Raw genomic sequence first — 26,300 nt, 5'->3', positions numbered from 1 at the left:
ACTGACAGAAAATAATAAAATCAAATAGAGCACATGTAAACTATTATAATGTGAGAGTTTTCCAATCCTGTCACTCTGCAGCAGATGTCGCGCATTGATGACGTCCGGGTAATGGCCGCCCTCGCTGTGCCGTGCAGGGTTTATGAATTTTTCCGGTAAAGAAAATTAAGAGCACCGACAAATCGTTCATTGTTTGAACGCAGTCACCTTGAAGCGAGAGACCGGGTGACTCCCTACACCGAGACCCTGTCTTTAAAGACGCTGTGCTTTGAAAGGTGACCGAATGTGTTTAATTCGCGATCTTCGTGTTTTGTTGGAGGGAGCGCTTATTGTTGCATGATACTTTAGACGGCGTGCATCGAAGCAACAGTGCGACGCTTTAGCCGGTTAATTTAGAGTCTTGCGTTCTCGCGTGGGCTGTTTAAAGTTACGTTTCGATGTTAACGAAGCGCGATCGTGTGGGAAATGTCCGAAATTACGTCGTCGTCGTCTAGCGAGCGCGCAGGATTCAGGCCTGTTAGCCGCATCGCCATCAACGACCTGTCCCGTTAAAGATAAAGCGGCTAATACGACATGTGTCGCCCTCACATGAATCCATTGCCTTAAATCTGAGAAGGTAAACATGTTCCGTATGATTCAGTGACTGGAGTTTGTGAAATATGGTAAAATTGGTCAAGTTTTAAATCCGACTATGCTATTATCACGTTAGCAGGCTAACGTGGAGATGTTATTGTGGATGCACGCAATGTTCGTTTAATAGGTACATTAAAATACCATGGTAACCACAGTTTCTAACAAAAATGCCATAGATATTAAAAATACTTGAATTTATTTATTGATGCTACAACTTAAATTGTGGTAAAGTGATTTTAGCTTCCACTGTCATAAAAATGACTCGAATAATCTTACTTTTTTTACACTGTTTAGTATTTTTACGATGAAAATCCTTATTGTGTTATTTTTTTAGAGAAACTATGGTGGCAAATGGTAAAGGTACCTGTGCTGTATTTCTTGCAAAAATAAATGTATAATTATTTTGTAATACCAGCATTAAGTGTACTTATTTGTCTGTCTTAATATGCCTTCTAGAAAATATTTTTTAACTGTCTGAACTTTTTGTGTTTGTGTTAGATATACTTATTGGCTGCTATTGAATTTTTGCTGTAGAGTTCTTGCTAATGGATACGCCTGAGAGCCCGACCCAATCCCCACAATCCCCTGAGGAGGAGGAGAAGGGTCTCTCTGACAGTGAGCTGCTGGAATCGCCCGAGTCCCCAACAGAAGAAGGCAAGGTAGTGTCGGATAGTGAGCTTTTGAACGATGATGAAAATGAAGGACAGGAGGATGGAGGAGACTCCGACTTTGATGGAGAAAGGGTTACAGCTGATGAAGAAGATCCAGAAGAAATTTCAGACCAGGAGGACTACAAGATGGATGCTGACATGGAAGAAAACATCCACCAACGAGGACGAGGAAGCCGGCAGGGTGCCAGCCGGTCTCCTGAGGAGGAAATTCTAGAAACGCCAAGATCACCCGATCCTGATTCACCAGAGTCAGACCACGAGCGACCTTTCACCCCAGTGGAGGAGGAGAAGGAAGATACAAGAGGAGAGTATGAGGATGATGATGGCATCGAGGAAACTACCAAATCTAACCTTAGCCGTTCTGCGCTTGAGGAGGATGAGGAAGAGGAACGGAGAAGGAGGAGGGCGGTGATGGTAGTGAGTGATTTGAAAGATGAGTCTTCTGTGTCCAGAGATCTTGATGAACATGAGCTGGATTATGATGAGGAGGTTCCTGAGGAGCCCAGCGCCGCTGCTCCTGAGGAGGAGGATGCTGAAAAGGTGCCTGCTGGTGAGGTTGGAGATGATGATGAAGAGGATGAAGAGGAGGAAAAGAGAAGGAAGAAAAAGGAAAGGAAACCCATTATGCCACCAGACAATACAGACTCTCCAAGAAAAAAGTCTGTGGACTCCAAGGGTCAGGAAGGAGGCAGGAGAGACTCGTTTCGTGATAAAAAGAAAGATGAAGATGATGGAGAGATTGATGAGGGAGAGATTGATGTAAGTAAATGCTAAAATATACCCTTTTTTATGTTCTATGTGTGTTCGGACTGCAAACTCACTTTCATTTTGTGTGCACTTTTGGAGCCAATCATGCTATTTAAGAAAGAAAACTAGAATCTATAACCATTACACATCCATCTAGTCCTTCAGATTAAAAAAATATTACAGGGCTCTAGACTGCGACTGGAAAATTTTTACGCCTATTTTTCCTGCAAGTGAAAAATAGTTTCACAAGTTTTTCTTAATGATTGCACCGGTGCCACTGCCAAACTGATTAATATATAATTTTTGCATAATATAACTTTAATGCGCAGAAATGTTATATTGCATTATCGGCGCATTCAGTCACTCATTTTCGTCTCCCGTCCTTCAACCATTCACTTATCTATCAGTGCTCCCGCCCCAAAAGACGTAATTTGCGGGTAAGAGGCAATCTTGCAACTTAAATAAATATGCAGAATACAAGAATTTCCCCGGCTAAGCTACAAACATTACAAAATGTATTGTATGCATGTGAAGCTTATGAAGGAAACATGTTTTTAAACATTGAGCACTAAACTATTGTATAAAGCTCTCTAACAATATTGCAAAGCATATAAAACGTTATACATCGCGCTATATACTACTTATTTGTAAGTCGCTATTAATAGAAGCCAAACGTGTATCAATGCAGCTTTCATGAAGAATAATCAAGGTGCTATGCATTGTGGTAATTGATGTAGCATGACGTTACTTCAAAAGGATCAATGAACATGTCTGGCCAATTTTATTGAATGTTAAAATGAATCATATTGGCTGAATAAATAACATTTAAATTAAACTGGTTATCAGCGCAATTCAGTTGGTTCATTAGTAGTAAGGGAAGATAGTGGAAAGCGAGACTCCAAAAATGAGTACTTTTTGAGTCTTAATAAAATTGTAAGGAGTAAAAAGTACATTTTTTTTTCTCTAAAAATGTAATTAAGTAAAGTGCAAGTATTCATTTCTAATTGTACTCAAGTAAAGTACAGATCCCCCAAAATAATACTTAAGGAGAGTAATCAAGTAAAATTGCTCAAGTACTTAACACCTGCGCGCCCCCAGAGAGTCAGTGCACAAAATACTAAACAGGTTAACTTTTCACTTTTTTACTATGAAATAGGCATTAAAAGACAAAATAATGTCAAAAATTCTCGTATTAACAAGAAAACATGTAAAGTCATTCAGTTTCGTGACCAAACAGTTGGGAAACAAATACTCGGTTTATAATGTTCACCAAACAACACATGACGGGCCCAAAAACACTCACTGATATTAAATGAATTGTGTTCTATTAAAGAAGTTGTTCACAACAAATAAAGGAAGAAAGCAGCTTTAAGATGTGCTTTAAATATGGTAAAATGTTGAAAGAGAGTTTTCATATACAGTATAAATAATTCAATCATAACAATGATTTGTATTAATTTCTGTCAATGACATTTACACACTACCTCCGATATTTTCGCCCGTCATAAAAAATTTGGATCCTGTTTTTTTTTTTCGCCGTTTTTCGCATCCGTCAAGCAATTTGAGTGTCCAGTTCAGAGACACCGTACAAACGAGGGCCAAATACGATAAAAACGCATATAAAAATTCAGGACTTTGTGCAGAGACCTTTAGAATGAAACGGAAAGACCATTAACAAATTTTACATCATTCCATCCTACTGTTTATTTAAGGACGATGATCTGGAAGAGGGAGAGGTTAAGGATCCCACAGACAGGAAGATCAGACCAAGACCCATCTGCAGGTTTTTCATGAAAGGTACTTCTTCATTCATGTTATTTCAGACTTTTCTGAATGTGCCAAATAAGCAATTCTGTGAATGTAATGGTTGTGGTTTACATGATATCTGAGCTTAGCTCTATCTATTTAGTAGTATTTAGTGACCTTTTGTCATATAGCCAGAAGCAGTTATAAAAATCCTTTAATCTAGGAAAGACACCTGCCTTTAGTTTGTAGATTAGTGTATTTCCAGAGTATAACAGTAGAGGGAGCTATTGAATGCAGTATTTCTTTCCCATGAGAAAACTGAACTGTAGAGCATATGTGACAGAGCATATGTGACAGAACACCCGTCTGTTTTGATTTTAATGTCACCCACGCTTTAATTCAACCTATTGACACCATATAACATTGCTAGATTTTCTTGGTAATACCGTAATTTACTAACAAGTACCATAGTCAAAATTATTAGACAATTTGATCAGAATTATTTGAACAGACTGAATTTTCTCTACATCTTACATCTGCAGCACTCCTGCATCCACCATTCCTTCATCATTCGTGTTGTCAGCTTTGTATTTTTTCTTTTGATCAGTTTGACTGAAGTAATTTCAAACATTAAAGTACAGAAATCTAGAGGCAAACAACAATATTCTCTAATCTCTTTTTGGGTTGGGTGCTAAGTACTTATGCTTATGGTCAATTATAAGTGAATGTTTAGGTTATTCATAGAATTTTGTAATTTATAAAAGATAAATAAACATATTCATATATGTTGAGTGTCATTTACTGCAAAATTTTTTTTTTTAAAGAAATCAATTGGATAATCACAATAATGTGTGACAATTGTTCAATGAAGCCTGTATACAACAATGTTTAAATAGCAATTATTTATCAAACACTTAATTGTCAGCCAAATTTCATAATTGCCACAGTTTTAACCTGCCTTAACTTTGAATTGTTCTGTATTGTCAAGTTTGAACTGTTGTATTGATGGCTTGGACTTTACAGATTTTAAAGAAGCAACTTTATTTTGTTAGGGATGATTTGAAAGGTTTTGTTCAACCATGAATGAATCCTTTTTCAATAACACATTTTTGTATCAAAATAATTGAACTTTTTCTCGGTTAGGAAATTGCACTTGGGGCATGATCTGTAGGTTCATCCATCCGGGAGTCAATGATAAAGGCAACTACTCCCTCATCACCAAACCAGACCCCTTCTCTCCTAATGGAGCCCCTCCTGCGGGAGGAGGACCTCACCCTCTTATGCCTGCAAACCCCTGGGTATATGTGGTTTATTTTCACTCTTTAATTTCTTCCTTGTTGTATAGAATTATCAGTTAAGAAGTTTAACCATTGCCATGTTTGAATGGGAATTGAATGTTTGTTTTAAATCCTTTTTTCAGGGGGGGCCTGCAGTAGAGGAGTTACCTCCGCCTCCTCCTCCTTTAGATCCTCCTGTGGAGAGCGCCTGGGAAAGAGGCCTTAGACATGCCAAAGAGGTACATTTATTATTGTGCAGAAGAGTGATTGTATATTAGCATAATGAAAGGGCTGTTTGTAGACAAGATCTGTGGATTTTTTTGGGGAGGTCTTGTTTATTCAAATGAGTTTTAATATGTTCTGCGATGTTTCTGTGATCACAGTTATTTCTTTACTCATTGTTACTAAGATTACATGTTATATTTATCTGAAACTCAGGATATACTAAAAACAGTACTAATACTGATATCTGATGGGGACGATTGCTGAGATGGAAAAGCACCTGTTTTATTGAATATAGGAAAGCCCTGCTCCAGCTGGGGTGCTCAGTTTGGCTAACTCTTGGCCTTTTTTTCCATGTCTTGAGGTGTTGAAGAAAGCCACTATTCGCAAAGAACAGGAACCAGATTTTGAGGAGAAACGTTTTACCGTAACCATCGGTGAAGATGATCGAGACTTTGACAAAGAAAATGATTTCTTCAGGGAACGCGGCTATCGCATCACAAGGGAAATCAGAGATCCTAGGTACGGAAAAGAAGATTATCAGTTACTTCTGGCCACCTTATAGTTTATAGCTTTGGTTTGTGAATAGTTGCTGCTGGTTCATTCAGCTCTAAAGAAGAAAGTTGGTTGGTGACATGAAATCGGTTTTGGGAAGTTGGAATGTTCTGCGGTGTGACAACCAGCATTTTGCATATGCATGTCATTATTATGTATGTAGTTTTATTTAAGATACAAAAAATTTGTACAAATTATTTCATATTCCAGTTCAGACCAGTCATAGCAAATGCTCTCCAAAGGCCAAACTTTACTATTTTAATAAATATAATAGTAAATCTCTAATCTAGGTTACTAATTCTTATGCTTTTTCCTTTCGTACGTTGCAGTGATATAGAGATCAGAGATCCAGGTTATGGGTAAGTTTTAAAAGCAATGCATTCATGTTGTCATCCACACTAAATGAAATGGATACTACACCCAAAAATTAAAATTCTGACAATTCTGTTCTGTACAAATTCTGTTCTGATTAGCACAGAGAAAGAAATTTGAAAGAATGCTTATAACCAGACAAATTTTGCCCCCCATTGACTATCATAGTAGGAAATGTTTTGCTCAAAAGTGCCCCAGAACTGGGTTCAACAGAACAAAAAATGAAAAAGTAATTTTTCCTGCTATGGTAGTCAATGGGGGGATCTGTCTGGTTATTAGCATTCTTCCAAATTTCTTTCTCGGTGTTCATCAGAACAAAGAAATCTATTCAAATTTGGAACAACTCGAAGGTGAGTAAATGATGACAGAATTTTTGGATGAAGTATCCCTTAATAAAACGTATAATTTTTCTCATCTGGGCATTTGTAACATCTGTTTTTTGTTATAGTGATCCGTATGGTGACCCGTACTATGATATTGAGATGGATGCTTTCTGGCGAGGAGGCCAGTATGAGAACTTCAGGGTGCAGTACACAGAGACCCCGCTGCCTTACTACCCTGTGAGTACATACTGATAAAACATTTGAATCATTACTCAAAGTGCTTTCACCGTGTTACTGGTTTCGCATATGCAGAATGATTTTGTTTCAGATGACATCCCGATAACTGACTTAAACTCTTATACAACAGACATATTGTTTTAGTTGGAAATAGGTCAATTTGAACTCAAGCTAGTAATTAGACTGATGTCTTCTGTATCAAAAAGAGTCTGGTTGTTGGTTTTAAGGTTTGTTTGTTTGCATCAGGACCGAGAGCGTGAGCGAGATCCTCGCGAGCGCCACCGAGAAAGGGAACGGGAACGCGAGAGAGACCACCGGGAGCGGGAGCGCAGACAAAGAGAGCGTGAGAGAGAAAGAGAGAGGGAACGCGAGAAGGAGAGACAGCGCAGGAAGGAGGAATGGGAGCGAGATCGTCTGAAACGAGATGAAAAGGAGGGACGGCCTAGGGAGCGACCACCTAAAGAGCCACGGGAGAAGAAGGAAGAGAAAGAAAAGCCGCTTAAGCCACCACGTTCACCCTCTAACATGCCCCCCAGGTGAGTCTCAAACTTCTCAAAATCTTCAGTTTGTAATAGCTGTAATGTTTATATGGAGTTGATTCTTGTTGTTAAATGGATGGAAATTCTTACAACATATGACTTTCCACTCATTTGTGTGGTTTTGCCATTACTCGTGGGCAGTGCTGCATCAGTATTTGAATAAGTCTCCACTTAGTTGCACACTGGCCTGTTATGTGAAGTCATCTTTTTGAACTGTTGAAATGCTAAAGGGACTTATTTCTCATGGTCCGTTTTTCCCCTGGTCTATGCTATTATAACGGTTTAGCAAAGTGCGAAATTCAGTGCATGTTTTGTGTCAACTGTCAAGTGTTTAAGCCCTATTTATGTTATTCTGTCAGTTTTTCGGTGTTCACTGTGAATCCTCATGTCCTGTAGTTCTTCATGCTGCGTTTTGCAAAGAATATGTAAAACTGCCTTTTATACAAATATACATTGGTCCGTTCATATTTATATTTTAATTGAACATTGTAATATCTCATTAGCTAACAGTTAATGATCGATTAAAGAATGACTGTTATCGGTCAGAATAAAAACGCGTGCATCCATTCTCGTGTGTAACTTGTGTAAACTAGTGTGAAGTCTTATAATAATGGTTTTATTTTCCCTTACGGTAATTTCTTCACTATCACTACGTTTTACTTGCCTAAGATTGCATGTTTGATTAAGGTCACTTTCCAGGAAACTTTTGTTGTGTGAATCAATCCCACTGTCTGCTTCACCCCAGCTCTTGCCGGGATTCACATTTCAATCATTTAGTTCAGATTTCAGACTTGATTTGAAAATTCCTACCTCTAGTGTGTTTGTGAATTTATATTCTCTAAATACATAAAGGGGCTTTAGTGACGCAAGTATGAACATGAATGTGTGCCATGATACTTGCAAAGGGGATCACTTTTCAGGCTGTCCAAAAAGAGATTTACACCTGATTTGTTTTATGTGAAAGTATGCGGTCATGTCTCGAATTGCACCATTACGTAACCGTGGTGAAATGAGATTCTTAACATTTTTAGGTCAACATTTTTTTTGAAGATGCTTGGGGCAAAAAGATAAAAATAAACTTTTAACCTTTGTGATGATCAAAAAAAAGGTTTCATTTCACTAAGCTTGGTTTAGTGAAGTGCCACGCATTCGTTGACAGTCATTTTAACACAAATCAAAGCTGGTTGGTTATTCCACTTGATTTATAGAAGATAATGCTTTTTTGTTTATTAAAGCAGAAGTGTGTGATTTTTTTTTTTTTTTTTTTTAGATTAAGCTTTCTTGTATCCCAGTTAAAATGAATTGTTCCCTGTAAGAATGTCATTCTTGTGTTTATTTCTTATTTCTCAACACTGGCTTGTTGCTTTGTTCTGTTTGTTTGAGCGTCCTTGCATAGCAAAATTTGCTGAACCTATGACGTATTTGTTCGGCCAACCTGAAGAGTATGAGAGTTTTAGAGCTGCTTAAAAACTTTTTTTATATTTTTAATAATAATTCATACAATGTCTTAGTTCAAAACATTAACCACTTTTTTAACACTTTATTTTCATTTAATATCCATATGAAAACTAAATGTAAATAAAGCTCTGCAACTATTGCATGATTTTGGAATCCCAGATAATTGTAAATTTCTCCTATTGTTCCATCATGGGTTATTGTTTTGTCTATTGTTAAAAGTTGTTGTTGTGACGTCATACTTGTTAAAACCTGACGTTCATTTAATCACTCATTATACAGCAGTACCATTTACGTCATTCTGAAGTGAGGGAATTTTTCTGGGTTTGCAAAAGAATGGAGGAAGAAACTCATTAAGCGTGGACATTAATGTTAACCGTTGCCCAGGTGTGGTACAATTGGAGCGTGAGCTGTTGCTTGTATTAAGTAACTCCCTATGACGTTGAAAGGTGTGCAAGTTTCACACTTTATCTGGATGTGTCAAGGCAGGTATTTTCGTGCACAAGTTTGTGTGTGTCTGATGAGATAATTGATGTTGTTTGATCATAGCCACGCAATAGTTGAGTTATAGATTATGATTTACTCACTTAAGGAAATTGTAGTTTAAAGGGAGTCATGGAAGGCAGTATGGCACAGAAATCACAACTATAACAAGTGAGCAAAATAAAATATTATTATTTCTTTATATCCTTACAGTGGTGTGGCCCACATGGAGCAGCGGCCCATCGGGAAAACTCCCGATGCTCCAGAAGGCCATTCCGCCACTGGTGGAAGGCAATGCTATAAACCACATGGGTAAAACTATTCCTCAATACTGCATGTAACTGAAACCATAGTATCTTGGGGGGCGATGTCATGACCATTCTTCAGACTTTTGGGAAGTTACGGAAAAATAATAAACAGCAATTACATAATACATGCGCGCTCAAACCATCTTTTATGATGAATAAACTTGCATGCATTCAAAACCGCAGAGCACGATCTGCACGGATCAACCGTGATCCGTTTCAACACTAATACTCATTCATGTAATTAAGTTAAATATTTATTTAAAAGTCTGTATGTTAAAACAATGGTGTGTAGTCTAAAGCGGTGACTGAATATGCTCCTTATCTCCTAAATAGTGCACTATATTGGGTGTCCGTCATTTTATAGTGGTGTCCGAAACATGAGTGAACTACTTCATTCCCTACATTCATTCACATTCATTACATTTTGGTGCTTAAATATAAAATAATGTTATTAAACGTAATAAACGTTAAAGTAAATAAACAATTGTTTTGTTCTCTTTATTAAAATAGTTATACAAAAAAACGTGACAAATCAGGTGAAAGTTAACTTTTCCACTTTATTAAGCAATCTGTGAAGCCACACAAGTGTAATATAACAGTTATGTCGAATGTCCGGGACAGTACTGTCAGACACAGGTTATATTATGTCAATGTCCGAAATCGTAACTCATTTTCATTCACTTCTTCCGCATATAGTGAAATCAATAGGCATTATCTAATCACTGTAGGGTATAGTGAAAGAGTAAGCGAGGGAGTGGTTTCCGACACAGTAGACATTGCAAGTTAAGCAAATAATTGAGTAAACAGTCAGTATTTAAAAGCAAAGAAATAAATGATTTAATCCATATTCTTGTTTTGTAAAAAAAAATATTAACTTGATAATAATATACTGCAATTTTTATCAATACTCTCATTTTGAATGTTGGAGGCACGTTCATGGCAGGCTGGTCTAAAGATAAGGAAAATGTAGAAGAGGAAGCAATCCTGCTTCCGTTTTCCATTGTTTTTGTGTGTGGTATATTCCTCTGTCTGCCCCAACATTGTTATGTATTGATGAATTGTTGTGCTTCTGCTGAATCTGGTTCATTCAACTGTCTGTGTTATTCCAGAAATATTAGAGGATATGCCCCGAGTGATACTGTTGATATAGCAGTTTCTTAGTGGGTCTCATTTGCGTGCTAATAGATGTACCTTTTAATTATAGGATGAATGCAAATCATTCAAACTATGCTAATTGCAGAGACACAAAAAATGGACAAAAATGTAAATAAACCTTATTTGTGGTTCAGTATGCAAGAGAACAGGTTATGTTTCCCTGTCTTTTGTTTGCCCAAATATTTCTGAATGATCCTGCAATACTGGAAATGTACCATCATTAGTTTTGCTGTTGTGTTGTAGGTTTCATCATTGTAGAATGATGATGCATGCTGAGAGTTGAACTGGTTGTGATGAAATAGCAGGCATATTTCTTTAGCTCTGTTCGGATGAACGAGTATTGCATCACTGCACTTAACCTGGGCTGCAGTTAAATGGATGATTGAATCTATACTGAAAATTCTGTCATCAATAACTTATTTGGTGTGTTCTCAATTGGCATGTTTGGTGGTTCCAAACATGCATAAATGTCTTTGTTCTCCTAAACGCAAGGAAAGACATTGGGAACAATGTCAGTGACCAAACAGGCCCCATTTGAAGCCGTAGTAGGGAAAATAAGTACTATGGAAGTCAATAGGGGATGAGATCGGTTTGGTAACTGACATTCTTCCAAATATCTTCCTTTCTGTTTATCAGAACAAGGACATTTAATGTGGCGCACTGACCATTCACAGATGTTTGATCTGTATCGCACACAATAGATTTTTTAATTTTTATTTTAAAGTTTGATAACATTTAAGATGGCGCCACGTATGGCAGCCACAATGCTCTGCTCCGCAATTCCTTCTACTGTCTATGTTTTCATCTACTGTAAACCTTTCTACTTGCTGTAAGAGTTTTTCCACTTTCATCCTTGCAAATGTGTACATTCCTCCAGACGCGTGCGTGAACAAATAACAAAAATTGAGTAAAAGGATCGGGACTCTGTTTTAATCATCCTCTGCGATTTTATCGAGGCAAATCTCTCCCGTGAACTTCCGAAATACAAACAGAACATTACATGTCCCACCAGAGACAGGAATATATTGGATCACTGTTACACCACTATGAAGGATGCATTTCACTCTTTCCCGCGAGCAGCTTTGGGGTGCTCTGATCACTATCTAGGTCATCTCATACCGACCTACAGGCAGAAACTGAAAACAGCTAAACCTGTAATAAAGACTGTAAAAACACAGACTTTTGAAGCAGAGCAGGATTTAAAAGCCTGTTTCGGCTGCACTGATTGGAGTGTCTTTGAAGCTGCATCCACTGGTCTGGACGACCTCACAGAGGCCGTGACTTCATTTATCAGTTTCTGTTGGGAAATGTGCATTCCTACCAGGACATTCTTGTCATTCAATAATTTTAACTTATGGTTTACTGAAAACTCAAACAGCATTTTCCACATCTCTTTCTTCCTCGCAAATGTCTACATTCCTCCAGACGTGTGCGTGAGCGCAGCGCTTCAACAACTAGCCGAAATTGAGCATAAGTATCCAGACTCTCTTTTAATCATCCTCTGCCATTTGCACAAAGCAAATCTCTCCTGTGAACTGCCAAAATACAAGCTCATTACATGTCCCACCAGAGACGGGAATATATTGGATCACTGTTAAGGCCCGGGCAGGTTGCATGTGAATATTCGCGATAAGAATCTATTGTTCATGTTCTAAAACTTTATAAAGCCTTGCATATTGGGCATATTGGGCTATGTTTTATTTTCCTTTTTAGTGCACTGAATCTTTCCCCATTCAAAAAGCGAAGAAACTAACCATCCAAAAAGAGTCAAGTATTTTACGTCACGCAACTAGAGCCATTGAGGGCACGCCGGAGCGCTAAAGGCTCATAAAGTGTTCACACAAAACGTGATTTGCGCAAACAAAATATGGTGCGCATAGTTGGACACTTGAACATTTTGAGTTTGAGAAATTCACATCACAACAGATTAGGGGTGTCGAAATTAATCGTTTTTACGATGCATCGCGATGCAAGCGAGGACGATTCGGTATCGGTTCAGTTACAGACCATAACCGGTTATTACGTACTTACGTTTTTCTGACGTCATCTCGCATACGCGCTTCAATGCTTTAGCATACAATAGCGGAGGAAGCCGAGTAATCAAAAATGCTCCAACTACTTTAAAAGCTGACATCTAGGCACATTTCGGCTTTTATGAAAAACCTGGTAAGCACGACCTGGAGAGGACACAAGATGTGTGTAAATCTCGTCATGCACAAATAAAACACGCAGCGGTTAATACCACAAACTTACAAAGCCCGGGTTTCGCCACCTGTTGAATACACTGGAGCCGCGATATAGCCACTTCCCTCACGCAGCCACTTTTCAGAAAACACTCTGCCCGAACTCTACCACGAAACCACGGCCCAGGTAATGAAGTTAATGAGCCGAGCTCATCGAGTTGCAATAACATGCGATTCCTGGTGAAATGCTTCGCACAAACAGTTAATCTGGGGTCCCAGCGAGCGCTTAATGTGGCCGCACTCGCCAGGCTTTTGGGCAGAATCCGACGAATATCAACATTCTTCCATCGCAGCACCACAGCAGCCTTCCATCTGCAGCCACTTTACATTAAAATGTGTTACAAGTACATTGCAGTATTTACTGTAAGTACTAAAGTACACTCCTTGCATTGTGCACTTTAAGTATTTATTTTTTGTATTTGCTCCTTTTGCTCATGCTAATGGCTAGACTTGAGTTTTGTATGATGTTTGATACTCGAAGAAGACCAGGTAAAATAAAAGTTTCAGTTCATATATCTGACGGCTTGTATTTATTGACAAACATGTGAACTAGTAAAATTTAAATTTGAGACGTCAATGCATCGTGATATCGAATTGAACCGAATCGATGACATGGTAATCGTAATCGAACCGAACCGTGACACCAGTGTAGGTTCACACCTCTACAACAGATGCGAATTCGTGTCATGGGAGGGGCTTCTGCCAGGCGTCTCCAGACTAGTTTATATATATATATATTATTCCTGTTTCGATAAAAGTAAGATGTATCGTACAGCTCCAGGTATCCACATACAGCAATGATGATTTCTGTCCTCCATTTTTGTTTCGGATTTAATCACGTCACTACTAGAGCAAGCTTCTGATATTTTTGCAAAGTTCAGATTTTCAAGTTGAGAAATTCATGCGCATCAAATGCCCGAAGCACTCAATTCGCGCCACAGGATGTCCTATCGCGTCTTTGCATTGACTTAACATGTAAATCACTCACGCTCCTTCTCAAGAATATGGTTAACCCAATTGAATGCCACCTAATGTTTAGGAGGAAATATATTCTCTATCAGCGCCATGCCATCTACCGTCCGGGCGTAAAATAGGAGAAAGCAAACATTTGTTTTTGCGTTGACTTGATTCGCCAGGTATTCGAAAACTTGATTCGTCAGGTATTCGTTTCACTTTTCGCATCTCCCCAAACTGAACAGGCCTTTACACTACTATCCACTCTGTGTCGCAAGCAACTTTAAGTCTCTCTGATCACTGTCTAGTTCATCTCATACCAACCTACAGGCAGAAACTGAGAACCGCTAAACCTGTAATAAAGACTGTTAAAAAACAGACTTTTGAGACAGAGCAGAATTTACAAGCCTGTTTCGACTGCACTGATTGGAGTGTCTTTGAAGCTAAAGCCACTGGTCTGGACGAGCTCACAGAGACTGTGACTTCATTTATCAGTTTCTGTTAGGATATGTGCATTCCTACCAGGACATTCTTGTCATTTTATAATGGCCTCACTGTGTATCATTTCAACAAAGCTTCTTTGAATCTTGAATCTAATAATGATAAACCATGGTTAAGTGGGAAACTCAAACAGCTTTGTCACACCAAAGAGGATGCTTACAAAAGTGGGGATGAAATCTTGTACAACCAGGCCAGGAACAGACTAACAAAGGAGATCAGAGTGGCTAAAGAAGACCAGTTTTCGGCCAACTACCCGGCATCAGTATGGACTGGTCTGAAGAACATCACCAAGTACAAGACACCATCCCCACAGTCTGTGGAGAATCAACAACTGGCTGACGATCTGAATGTGTTTAACTGCCAGACTCGTACTCCACACCCGCTATTATCTGCAATTCAAAAATTCCCCCTCCCCCACCATTCTACCTGCACTTAAGGTATGTGTAAAGGATGTGAACCGGGTCTTCAAGAAGCGGAAGACCAAGAAAGGCCCAGACGGTGTTTCACCTGCCTGTTTAAAAGTCTGCGCTAACCAACTGGCCCCCATCTTCACACAGATCTTCAACAGATCTCTTCAGCTTGCCTACAGAGTGAACAGGTCTGGTGATGATGCAGTCAACATGGGGCTGCATTATGTTTTGCCGCACCTTGATATACCTGGGAATTACGCAAGGATCCTATTTGTGGACTTTAGAATGGCCTTTAATACCACCATGCCTGACCTTCTCTCAGACAATCTGACCCAGCTCTCCATGCCCACCCCAATCTGTCAATGGGTCACTAACTTCCTAAGAGACAAACAGCAACTAGTGGAGCTGGGTAAACTCACATCCTGGAATCTCACAATAAGCACGTGTGCCCCTCAGGTATGCGTGCTCTCCCTACTGCTCTTCTCCCTGTATACAAACGATTCCACGGCAAAAGAATCTTGTCAAGCTATTGAAATTTGCACATGACACTACCATCGGCCTCATCCACAATGGAGATGAGTCTGCTTACTCAAAGGAAGTTGCAGAGCTGGTTTCCTGGTGCAATCACAACAACCTGGACCTCAACATGTTATCAACAGTGGAGATGATCGTGAACTTCAGGACAACCCTGCACTCCCCCCCACTTATCATCATGAACAACACTGTGGCTGCAGTAGCGTCATTCAGGTACCTGGGCACTACCATCTCACAAGACCTAAATTGGGACATTCACATAGACTCCATTGCTAAAAAAGCCCAGCAGAGGTTGTTCTTCCTCCGCCAGCTGAGGAACTTCAAAATGCCACACGAGCCAGTCACACAATTCTACTTGGCCATCATCGAGTCTGTCCTGTGCTCATCCATATATGTGTCGCTGTATGTGGATACCCTGAGCTGTACAATACATCTTCTTACTTTTATTGCAAAAGGAATAAAACGAAATTTGCTTGGAAGAAAGTGAGTGAGGAGGTCGGACAATCTAGTAAATCTGAACAAAATCCATGTCAGCCATTTCGCAACGAGTCCTGAGCCGCCTGGCCCCTCCCATGATGCAAATTCGCGTCTTTTGTAAAGTGAATTTCACGCGTGAATGAAGCAAATTGCACGCGTGAATGAAGCGAGTAAACTCAAAATGTTCAAGCGTCCTACTATGCGCAAATAGTGTGATTTAATCGTGCAAGTCGCGTTTCGGTGGGAACGCTCTATCAGCCGGAACAATTAAAGGCTCTTACAACCCACTGTCCATCTCGTTGCACACTTGCACATAGCATCTGGAAACTGTACATTGAAAGAAACAATAGGTTAAACCTGTAATACCGGTTACCTGTGATAGTAACACATCTGTACACTGAAAAATCATGTCGTTTTTTTTCTAAATATCTTTTTTTTGTATAAAGTGAATTATTGTTTTTATTTAATTCTAATTTTTTCTATCTTAATGTATATTTGCACCATGTGTACACTTTCTTCTGCACTGAGCTCATGTCGCCAAGTCAAATTCCTTGTGTGTGTAAATACAGCTCCTTCTGATTCTGATCAGTGAGAAGGTCTCTAATGTTTTCAACGGCAAATGTTGTTTAGGCAGTTCTTAGAAAACACAATATTCATAAGCAAAGCTATATTCATTCAAAAGCTTGCTACATTGTAAATTTCCATTCATCAGAAAGTAGCAAGTACTAAAAAAGAGGCTTTACTGTATATTTACTCACTAATGAAGAACAAGCTACTACAGTGTGGACCAGACTTTATGGCCCATTACTGTTTTTTTACACAAGCCTTGTCATCTGCCAAGCTGTTGAAGTTTTTTTTTTTCTCTTGTGCTTTTTTTCAGAACGAGTCTAAATTTAGTGCAGAATGCTTATAAAGCCTATTCGAGCAGGTTATGTCATTAGATGGACAGCTGCCAGGACAGGGGATAAATTCCTCATTCCTAGCGTGCCGTTGCCCACGATAAGGAACAGAATGTTTTTTTAGTTAAATAGTTACCATGATTTTCAATGGTTGAAAGCAGTGAGAGCACAATAATTGAAAGAAAATTCTTTATTAGTCTTCTCGTCTTTACAGAGAATGTATCTATATTTCACACGCAGATGAAATGTTCAGCGGAAGTCGTTTACATTCTTTCTACAGAACAATTAATCTTTTAATAAAAGGCCAAGTATGAAAATAACCCACAAACCCAATCATTCATAGAAATGGTATTGTTTTATCAGCAAAGAAAAAACACGCGTTGTTCTCAAACTTATCATCAAGGAAAAGTGTTTCGCTTTATTATATTGGTTTAGAAATCAACCTCTGTCTAGTTTTATTTGAAGGATTATGCGCTTATTCTCCTGTCACCCATACAGATTCCAAAACTTTAAAAATGATTATTCTCATTCTTCAAGGGTGACTTGTCTTTTTTATTACAGATTACACCTTTTAAAAGACATTGGCAGTTTCCAGTTTCTTAACTTTAAACTTTTATTCTATTTATTCTCGGTTCATCCCTCATCTGTAACCCTGACAGCAAGGAAAATTGCATAACATTATTGATGTCAAAAGCTGAGCGTCACGGCATGCTGGTTTGCATAAACATTTGACACATGCAGTGAACTGTATGTTGAAACGTATCTGTATGTGTCTATTAAATTTGAAACATTCCATGATCCACACTTTTCTTTACATAATAATGTTAATATTTGGCAGCTGTCATTATATCTTTATCTTGTGGAGTTTTTATGCTTAAAACAACTTGCATCTTTTTACAACCTCTTTAAACTTATAAACTTATTCAAAAAATATTCAACTCTTATTTTTTGTAAAGTTGATTGGGGATCTTCCTGTTAATGACGGTATGACTCCTTCCTTCATGGAACGGCAATACTTCCTTTTTCTCCCAAAAAAACAGGAAATTAAAGGTGGGCTCGGATTTCATCTAAAAATAACTCTGTGTGCTATTTTTAGACAGTCTGTTACACCATCTGCCTTGGGTCTGTTTACATTTACGTCACCGTTAAAGGACATTCCAGGTCCCAGGCTGGATCACCTTATTCATTTGAAGACAAACCTTAATTGATTCTGTGTCAAGGTGTGTAATGCCTTAGTTTAACTACTCGCGTATTGTTCGTAATGATCGCTAATTACCTTGAAGATTAATGACAAACCTTTTCTAAAACTCCCAAACATTTCTAAAAAAAGGTTTTATAGTCACCTGGAATACCCAGAGGTATTGAACAAGTTGCTAATTGTGGGAGGTCGATGCTCAAAGCAACCGGATGTTATATTATATATGTACTGTGTTTTCTAGTACGAAGCCTAAATATAACTCGGCCACTTATGCTTGTGTCAGTATTAGTCATGGAAGTGTTAAATGACAGTAATTAAAAACTATACACTGACCTTATTAAAGAATGTCGGGGACCCAAAAACATATTGAGCTGGAATAATCCAACAAACATTTAATATTACAGCATATGAAGTACATTGTTTACCTGGTCAATTTAGGCCAGGTAAATTTATGCCAGTTCTTTTTCAAGTGTGAGAATGTGAGCATTTATTGGGGGCTACAAAGCCACAAATAAAAAAATATAAAAGCCACAAATAAAGTTATCATTTAACACAATTTATTAGAAGGTTGTTGGAAACTTGAGTTTCCTGTTCAGCATTTGAATTGGTTACAGACAGACATGGGGAAGGATATAGTCTGTAACCACTAATTCAACATAATTCACTATGAAACCACAGGAGTAAGACATGAACATGGAATTGTCCATTTAAAAGCGAGAAAAACTTGATGCACAGTTTTTTACATTGATATTTTGCAATCATGTTTTGCTTGGGTTTTTATTTTTAATTTTTTTTAAGGAAATAAAGAAACATCCTTATTTATAAATGATGTTTATCTTGTTATTGAGCTGGCACTACACATGTCAATGAAATCACCTCTATCCTAGGCATGCGGTAATTCAGACTTCTAATGTAAACATTTGGTTTTCGTTAAGGGAATTGCACATGTTTGTTTTCTTAAGAGAATGAAAGCTTCTTAAAAGGAAATACAAGGTTATGTTACAATATTTCTTGCCAAAGGTGGATTTTAGTCTTGAAATGAAATCATTTTTTTTTCTCTTTCCTTCCCAGAGGTCCAGTGCAGCCGCCACCTAAGAAAGAGATGATGCCCATGCCCAAAAGACCAGATGAATGGAAGGACCCCTGGCGCAGGTCAAAATCCCCTAGGAGAAGGCCTGGTCTCATGGGCTCTCCCCCACGCGGCCGCAGACGACACAGACCCTCTGGATCTTCTGTTTCTCTGTCTAATTCTTCTAGGTATTGACATCTCTAAAAGTAAATGAGTGCTCTGTGAGCTTTAAGATATGAGTTTGAGTGGATCCATCAATGGAAAAAATTGATTGAAGTTGAAGAATTTCATTTGTTTAAAATCTTCCAGGTCGTCATCCAGGTCTTCGACGTTCTCAGGCTCTGGCTCCTCCCGGTCTCGCTCGCGGTCTTCAGTGAGTTCCTTCTCGAGCCACTCCTCTCAACATAGCTCTTTCAGCGGAAGCCGCTCAAGGCAAGATATCACAAATCGCATCAAAATATGAAAGCTATTATCTGATGAAATTAATGTGTCGGCAATTTTGCTCTACTGAAGTTTAAAATCGTTCATATGGCATTGTCAGGCTTTGGCCTGAAACATTAACATTCATGTAATTGGCGGTGTTTGTTTCCTGTTATTAATTACTTTATTTTTCATTTCTCCAGATCCAAATCTTTCTCTTCGTCTCCCTCCCCATCCCTGTCAGCACAAAAAAATATTATTAAGAACAAAGTAGAGCAGCCACCTGTTGCAGTAAAGGGGTAAATACACAAATATTTTCAGTATAGATCATTATGATTTATGATAAGTGCCATTATTGCGCTCCTAAAGTCAAGTCACTGGTCGTTTCTGTATTTTGACTTTCAGGTTTTGAACACCGCTTTGTGCATTTGAAAGCATATATTAATTTTCCATTTTCTGAAATTGGTGTCCAGAATCTGTAAATGTCGTATTTACTAGAAGCAAATGAAAACAATCTTTTTTTCGCAAGCTCCCCGGTGAAGTCTGGTGCACCGCCCCCTCCTCGCAAGGATAAAGGACCCCCCAAAATGACACCCACCCCCTCATTGCCTGGACAGCCGGGGAAGCCACCCAAGCCCATCACAGAGGCGCCTAAGCCCCCCAACCCCCGTCCAGGCGGCAGGCCCCCTGGACCACGAGAGCTAAGAGAACCCCCCAACATGAGAGAAGGACGTAAGAAAGAACGTCAACAGCACCCACCTCGCAGGTACAGCTCATCTCTCGACTCTTTGTTTAGTTGTTTCATAACTATTTAAAGGGATAGTTTAAACAAATCAAACTGTGAAAGTGAATGGTGACTACATAAACATCAAGATGTAAAGAAGATCTTTTCACAAGGTTTGTTTTGTCATGGGGGTGTTTTTATACATTTTGTGTTTTGGAAGGATTTGCATATTAAACCATTACCCAATGACCAATGTTCAAAGGTGCACAGACTGCTATCTCTATGTGTGCTTTCATAACAGTACCAGTGCTTTTTAATACAGGGAAGCAGTGTGTAACGCGTCTGTCAGAGAGCAAGGTGTCACCTTGTGTGTGGAAAACCCTGCATAGGTGTTCAGGAAAATCTCCTGAAAAACATAAAGAAACATTTGTTTACTTGACAACATTATTTCACTATCATTGGCTTGCGGCCACATGTAGTTGGCATTTGATTTAGAGAAACACCTGTTTGATATGAAGTCTTGCCTGTCTGTTAGGAATGCCTCACATTATTTCCTGAATACAAGGTAGTATTTTGTAGTTAGTTCACTAACCTTGAAGTATACTTTGACTACATTTAGCACTTCAATACTTTATGTGATAGATGACATATACAGCTGGCTGTTATTCTGAAAGGGAAAGCTTTTAATTATTCTTTATATGGAATTCAAAGCATTTAGTTTGAGAATCTTTTTCATACATGTGAATAGTTAGCATGTGTAATAAAGTAGATCGATTTTTTTTAAGTGCACTGACATGGTTTGTTATCAATGGTGTCTTGTTTCATTTTAAGGAAGTAGATTGAATACTAAGTAAAATGAAATGCTTTCTATGCATTTTACCAAGCCAACGTTGGCTTCCATAAAAGTTTGTTGTACTGTCCATGGTTATTGTGTCAAAGAGGAACATGACAGAGAAGAAGCGTGATGCGTGACAGAACTCTGCATGTTCTTCCCTTACTCATGGGTTTACTTATGTATTTCCATTTGCAGATTTTAATAGGCCATTACATATATTGACATCCTCAGCAATCTTTTGAAATCCGTCCTCTGTGCTCTGTTAAACTCTGAGAATGTGTCTGAAAGGAAAGTACGACCAGGCTTCACAAGAAAGCTCCTGCATGGGCTTTTTGTTAAACATTCTTACTGATATGTGAAAGTTACAGGTTTGCTTTCATTTTATTATGAATGAATGGCAAGTATTTCTTAATTGAGTCGTTGTTTTTTTAATGCACATCAATCCTTGTTTGTTTATTTTCCTTGAGGTTTATTAATAATAATAATAAATTGTATTTAATAGGCCCCTCTCTTGACACTCACGGTCACCGTACAATTTAAGCAAAACAACAACAATAAAGACAATCAAATATAGTAAAGTTATAAAAACAAAACGATGTCTGCCTAGGACAGCCTAGTTTTGAACCAGTTGTAATTTAAGGAGGGTTTAATGTAGAAGGCCGAACAAAAGGGAATTACAATAGTCTAAGCGAGACGTGACTAGACTATGAACAAGAATAGCAGTGGAGTGAGGCGTGAGGGATGATTGTAAATGTTTAATGTTTCGAAGGTGAAAGTAGACAGACCAGGTAACATTATTAACATGGGAGGTGAAATAAAGACTGCTGTCGAAGATGACTCCCAGTAGAAAGGCAGAGCTGGGTGTCATCTGCGTAGCAATGGAAGTTAATATGATATATGCGAAAGATGTCACAGAGAGGAAGAAGGTAGATAATAAACAACAGTGGCCCCAGGACAGAGCCCTGGGGCACACCTCTATAAATAGGGACTGTATCATAAGTTAATGATTTTACTTTAATGAACTAGTGTGACCAGAGAGATATGAATTAAACCATTTGAGGGGTTTGTCAATGATACCAATTGAAGAGACTTTTTAGAAGAATAGTATGTGAATTGTGTCAAAGGCCGGACTCAAGTCAAGCAGAAGCAAAATGGATAGTAAACCAGAGTCAGCCGCCAAAAGGAGATCATTAGTGATTTTAAGGAGTGCTGTTTCAGTGCTGTGGAGGGGACAGAAACCACACTGGAATTGTTCATATAAATTTTTGCAAGAAAGATTGGTATGAAATTGAGCAGCACCTATTTTTTCAGATTGGGTCAAAAATATTAAAGTCAATAAGATCTGAACTAGGTATCATAACAACTGGAATAACAACAGGCATTTAAAGAGATGGAACAATTCCAATGTTAAGGGACGTGTAAATAATATCCGTAATGAAAGGGGACAGAACTGTAAAAGTAGCCTTTACAAGGACGGTAGGAATGGGTCCAATCCACAGGTTGAAGATTTAGATTTGAGTAAGGAAGCGAGTCTTTTGGTTGTTGTAATTTGTTTAAGGGGAAAAAAAGGCCTTTTGAATTTTCTTCATCTGAGCCAATTGAATCAGAAAATGATGTGGTTTTGGCTTTGGAAATAGTCTTTATAATAAAGAATGTGGTTTGAATACATGTCCTTGTGTACAGTGAGGACAGTTTTGCTATAAAGTCTCAAGTCGTCGACCTTCCATTTTTAACTGTCTAATAAATGGAGTAAACCATGGTTCAGAAACTGTAAACGATACCGTCCTGGTTTTAAGTGGACAAAGTAAATTATTATCATAATGAGAGACAGATCATCCGGGGTTGAGAAACTATCCGGCCTGGGGAGACTAGCAATGCTAGAGCAAAAATAAGTCTAGAGAGCATACACACTGTAGCCTCTCATGAGTGACAGACGGGAGAGTGAACAGGCGTTCATTTTTACTTGTCACAGTACCTATCGCGAGACCTTCTCAACGGCCAGAGCCAGGCGGTTGAGAGATGTAAAACAAATCCCGGAGGAATAGGGTCATTAAGAGAAACAAAGTAATTTGGCTGCTGCCACGTTTTAGTTAAACATAAAAAGTCAAGCTTAGGGTCAATAGATCATCCTATAGGTGCCCCTTACTCGAAAGTGAGTGGATGTTAAGACCAAAGTTGACAATGGTCTTACGGAGTTTGGCAGCCGTGTTTACCGACCAAGCTGGGCCACTGAGGTCAGCGTGAGAACTGGCGTTCTTTGGTGGGCGTCGAGCAGAAGATCAGAATGACTTTATGTAACTGGATTTGTCGCGCTGAATGCTCCGACGCGATCCACGGTGAATGTATTTCTGACGAGGCAGATAGAAAATGTCCGGGTGCAGAAGCAGAGCAGGTAGTAGTGGATTGTGCAGTCATGGGCAGAAGTTTAGGGGCAGAGTACTGGAGTAGTGCTGTCAATGGTTGGTACAAGCCACACGTAGTTTATCCACATAATTACTGAAGTTGACGTAGTAGTCGTAGAAGGGAAATAAAATAAAAAAGGCCAGCGAGCAGCAGTAGCAAGGACGCGCCAGCGTTCACTCAACTGGAGAATAAACCATGTTTATTTTATTTCCATGTTGTATGACTAATTGAATGACTGTGTGTCTATCTATGCTGCAGGCGGACAGTCAGTGGCAGCGTCAGTGGTAGCGCAAGCAGTTTTTCCGGCTCCAGCTCACACTCGAGGTCTCGTTCATCCTCCGCATCGCTCTCACGGTCTCGATCCGGATCTCAGAAATCTCGGTAGGCGGTTCACATAGACAGTGAAATCCGAAGTGACCATTAAAACAGTCCAAAGCCTTTCCATTTAAAATTTAAAATATTGCACAAATAACGTTTCAGGGTTACAGATATTAAACCATAGCAAACAATTTCATGCACCTTTCATGTGGTTTAGTGTTAGCATAAAATATCTAAGAATCCATCAGATTGCAAAACAAGATGTTCTTTTTGTTTTTTCCAGGTCTTTGTCGGTCAGCAGTGTGTCATCCGTCTCCTCTGCCTCCTCTAGTAGCAGCTCGGTCAGGAGCGCTGATTCAGAGGACATGTATGCCGACCTGGCTAGCCCTGTGTCTTCAGCCAGCTCCCGATCACCCACCCCAGGACACGCCCGGAAGGACAGGGTCCCTCCGCGAGACAGGGGCCCCAACAAAGATAGAGGTATTGTGCTCTGTATATTCCCAGACAATGAGATGTCACCAAATGCTCTGTCACTGTCTGAGACCAGCTAGAATGTCGGGCAACACCTGTTACTGAGCCATCATGATAGAGATGCATTGGTTTCTTATTGTTTTTTGCGGCATTGTTGAACAAAGCCTCATGGGTTATTACTCATGGACGTGATTTTAATGTCATTGTTTCACGTGGTGTCCCTCGAAGGAAAACCCCCAAAGAAAGATGAGCCTTTAAAAGATGAGAGGAAGCGGGTTGACCCCTCCGGGCTCCCTTCCAAAACCAACTCTGGCATGCCAAGATCCGGGTCTGGAAACCGGGGACACCCTATGCACCCGCCTCCCATGGGTCCTCCAGGAGGATATGGCTCTCATAAGGACATCAAACTAACATTGCTTAACAAGGTAAACCGACAGAGACAGGACGCGAGTCGTTGTTGAGCAGCTTTGCAGGAGTGCATTATGGGTCAATGACGTTTTTTTTTCATCTATCACCAGCAACAAACCGACAGAGGCAATAGGAAGAGGTACTTTCCTGCTGATAGAGAGCGGCCCCCTTCCCCTCTCAGTAAGAGAATAGCGCTGTCACCTGACAGAGGTAAACAACACAAACAATAAAGCAAATTTGTTGTCCGTCAGAAATACCCCTTCGGTAAACTGATATTAAGAACGATATTTGCATATGTGATTGTGGTATGGATCTCTCCTTTTCTTTACTTTTGTGAGACTTAATTAAATGTTCTCCTTTCCATAGGTCGAGACAGGAGGATGCTAGGACGGCCTCCGCTGTCTCCCAGAATGGATCGATCCAAAGGTCAAGGGCCTCGGCCAATGCCACCACAAGGAGAAAGGTACTTAATGCCACTTTCTCTTTGATAACACTTTTCTGAATATCCCTTGAATGTGTGGTGGTTTCCATTGGCCAACCTGTAACACAATAAATCCACATAGGTATACAGTCACGTGTTGTCCAAAAATAAACTCAGTGATAATTTAAATGCAGTGTCTTTTTCATATAGATGTTTTATTACAAAGACTTTGCCTGAAGCCATTGCATGAATAAAACACCAGATTTGGTTCTTTTTCAACTGTCAAATTCAGAAAGCGACCTCTGTCTCCACCACCCAAGTCCTCTGGAAAAGGTCCTGCGGCCATGTCTGCTGGTAAACCTCCTGCACCTGGAGCCGGATCCGGTTCCAGCTCGGCTTCTGGTTCGGGCTCAGCCAAGCCGAGCAGCACCCTTTCTCGGCGCGAGGAGCTGCTGAAACAGTTGAAGGCCGTCGAGGATGCCATAGCCCGCAAAAGGGCCAAAATCCCTGGGAAATAAGCCACGTCAGCATTTCCTCGTACAGCTTCTGGGACATCTGTTTCTGGACGCCCAGGATTTGCCAGAAATGGGGATATGGTCACCGTTCTTTGACCCCACAGGGCATCACATAATTCATGTCCTGGGGGGAAAAGAGGCCACAGATACGTTTCTGCTTGTTTTGCCCTCCGAGAGAGGTCGTCTAGATTTTATATTGATGTGATAAAGTTGAGAAGTGTCACTGTTCATTTCCTCGCTTTCATTTTTGGAGGAAATTCCAAGAATACTGTAGGTTTCGATAATAAAAACTATGTACATTCAATGCATATTTTTGTGCTCCATCCCCCCACAACTCTTTTTTTTCTCTCCGTTTTGTTTTCCACACTCCTGTTTAGTTGAGGGGTAAGTTTTGGTGTACCGACAGGGCTCTGAGCTTTGTGGACATAACGACGCAGTCTTAATTGGCGTGTGTACATTTGCTGTCTTGAATATGGAACTGCTTTTTTTAGAACCTTTTCATTAGAAAATCAACCTATAATTTTGTCAGTCATCCTCACAATGTACATTATTGCTTAGTGTTTGATTCTAGAGAACCAATAACAGTGATGTGATGTATTGCTTTTTTAAAGATTTTGCATTGTTTTCCCCTCTAGCTTTTCAAGCAAAAACTGGTATTTTATTTCCCCCTCATTTTTAGTTGAAAATGTGTGATGGAGAACCTGGTGATAAGAAATAAACCCGTTGTGCTTTTTGTGACCGAAAAAGCTTCTAAATAAACTATTTTGATAAAGAGAA

General features: G+C 39.4%; 1 protein-coding gene across 5 annotated transcripts; it reads left to right on the top strand.

The window, feature by feature from the left end:
* The first annotated feature begins 10 nt into the window (after positions 1–10).
* zc3h18 (zinc finger CCCH-type containing 18) lies at positions 11–26,300 on the top strand. 5 transcript variants are annotated; one of them, XM_056766403.1, is made up of 19 exons: positions 38–616; positions 1,132–2,063; positions 3,764–3,848; positions 4,941–5,095; positions 5,218–5,313; positions 5,661–5,818; positions 6,181–6,210; positions 6,672–6,783; positions 7,030–7,319; positions 19,011–19,196; positions 19,318–19,440; positions 19,632–19,727; positions 19,958–20,194; positions 23,649–23,771; positions 23,992–24,188; positions 24,408–24,604; positions 24,698–24,797; positions 24,954–25,050; positions 25,301–26,300. In XM_056766403.1, exons 2-19 carry the CDS (start codon positions 1,179–1,181, stop codon positions 25,524–25,526), a joined length of 3,393 nt encoding a protein of 1,130 aa, XP_056622381.1. In that variant the 5' UTR covers positions 38–616; positions 1,132–1,178; the 3' UTR covers positions 25,527–26,300. The 5 variants fall into 5 exon arrangements, with proteins under 5 accessions (XP_056622383.1, XP_056622381.1, XP_056622382.1 ...); XM_056766404.1 differs by having other exon boundaries at positions 39–275; XM_056766402.1 differs by having other exon boundaries at positions 40–275; positions 1,168–2,063.

This window comes from Triplophysa dalaica, chromosome 14 (genome assembly GCF_015846415.1).
Source record: "Triplophysa dalaica isolate WHDGS20190420 chromosome 14, ASM1584641v1, whole genome shotgun sequence".
NCBI classification, from domain to species: domain Eukaryota; kingdom Metazoa; phylum Chordata; class Actinopteri; order Cypriniformes; family Nemacheilidae; genus Triplophysa; species Triplophysa dalaica.
The sequence above is the reverse complement of the archived record's forward strand: the minus strand, read 5'-3'. Positions and strand labels throughout refer to the sequence as shown.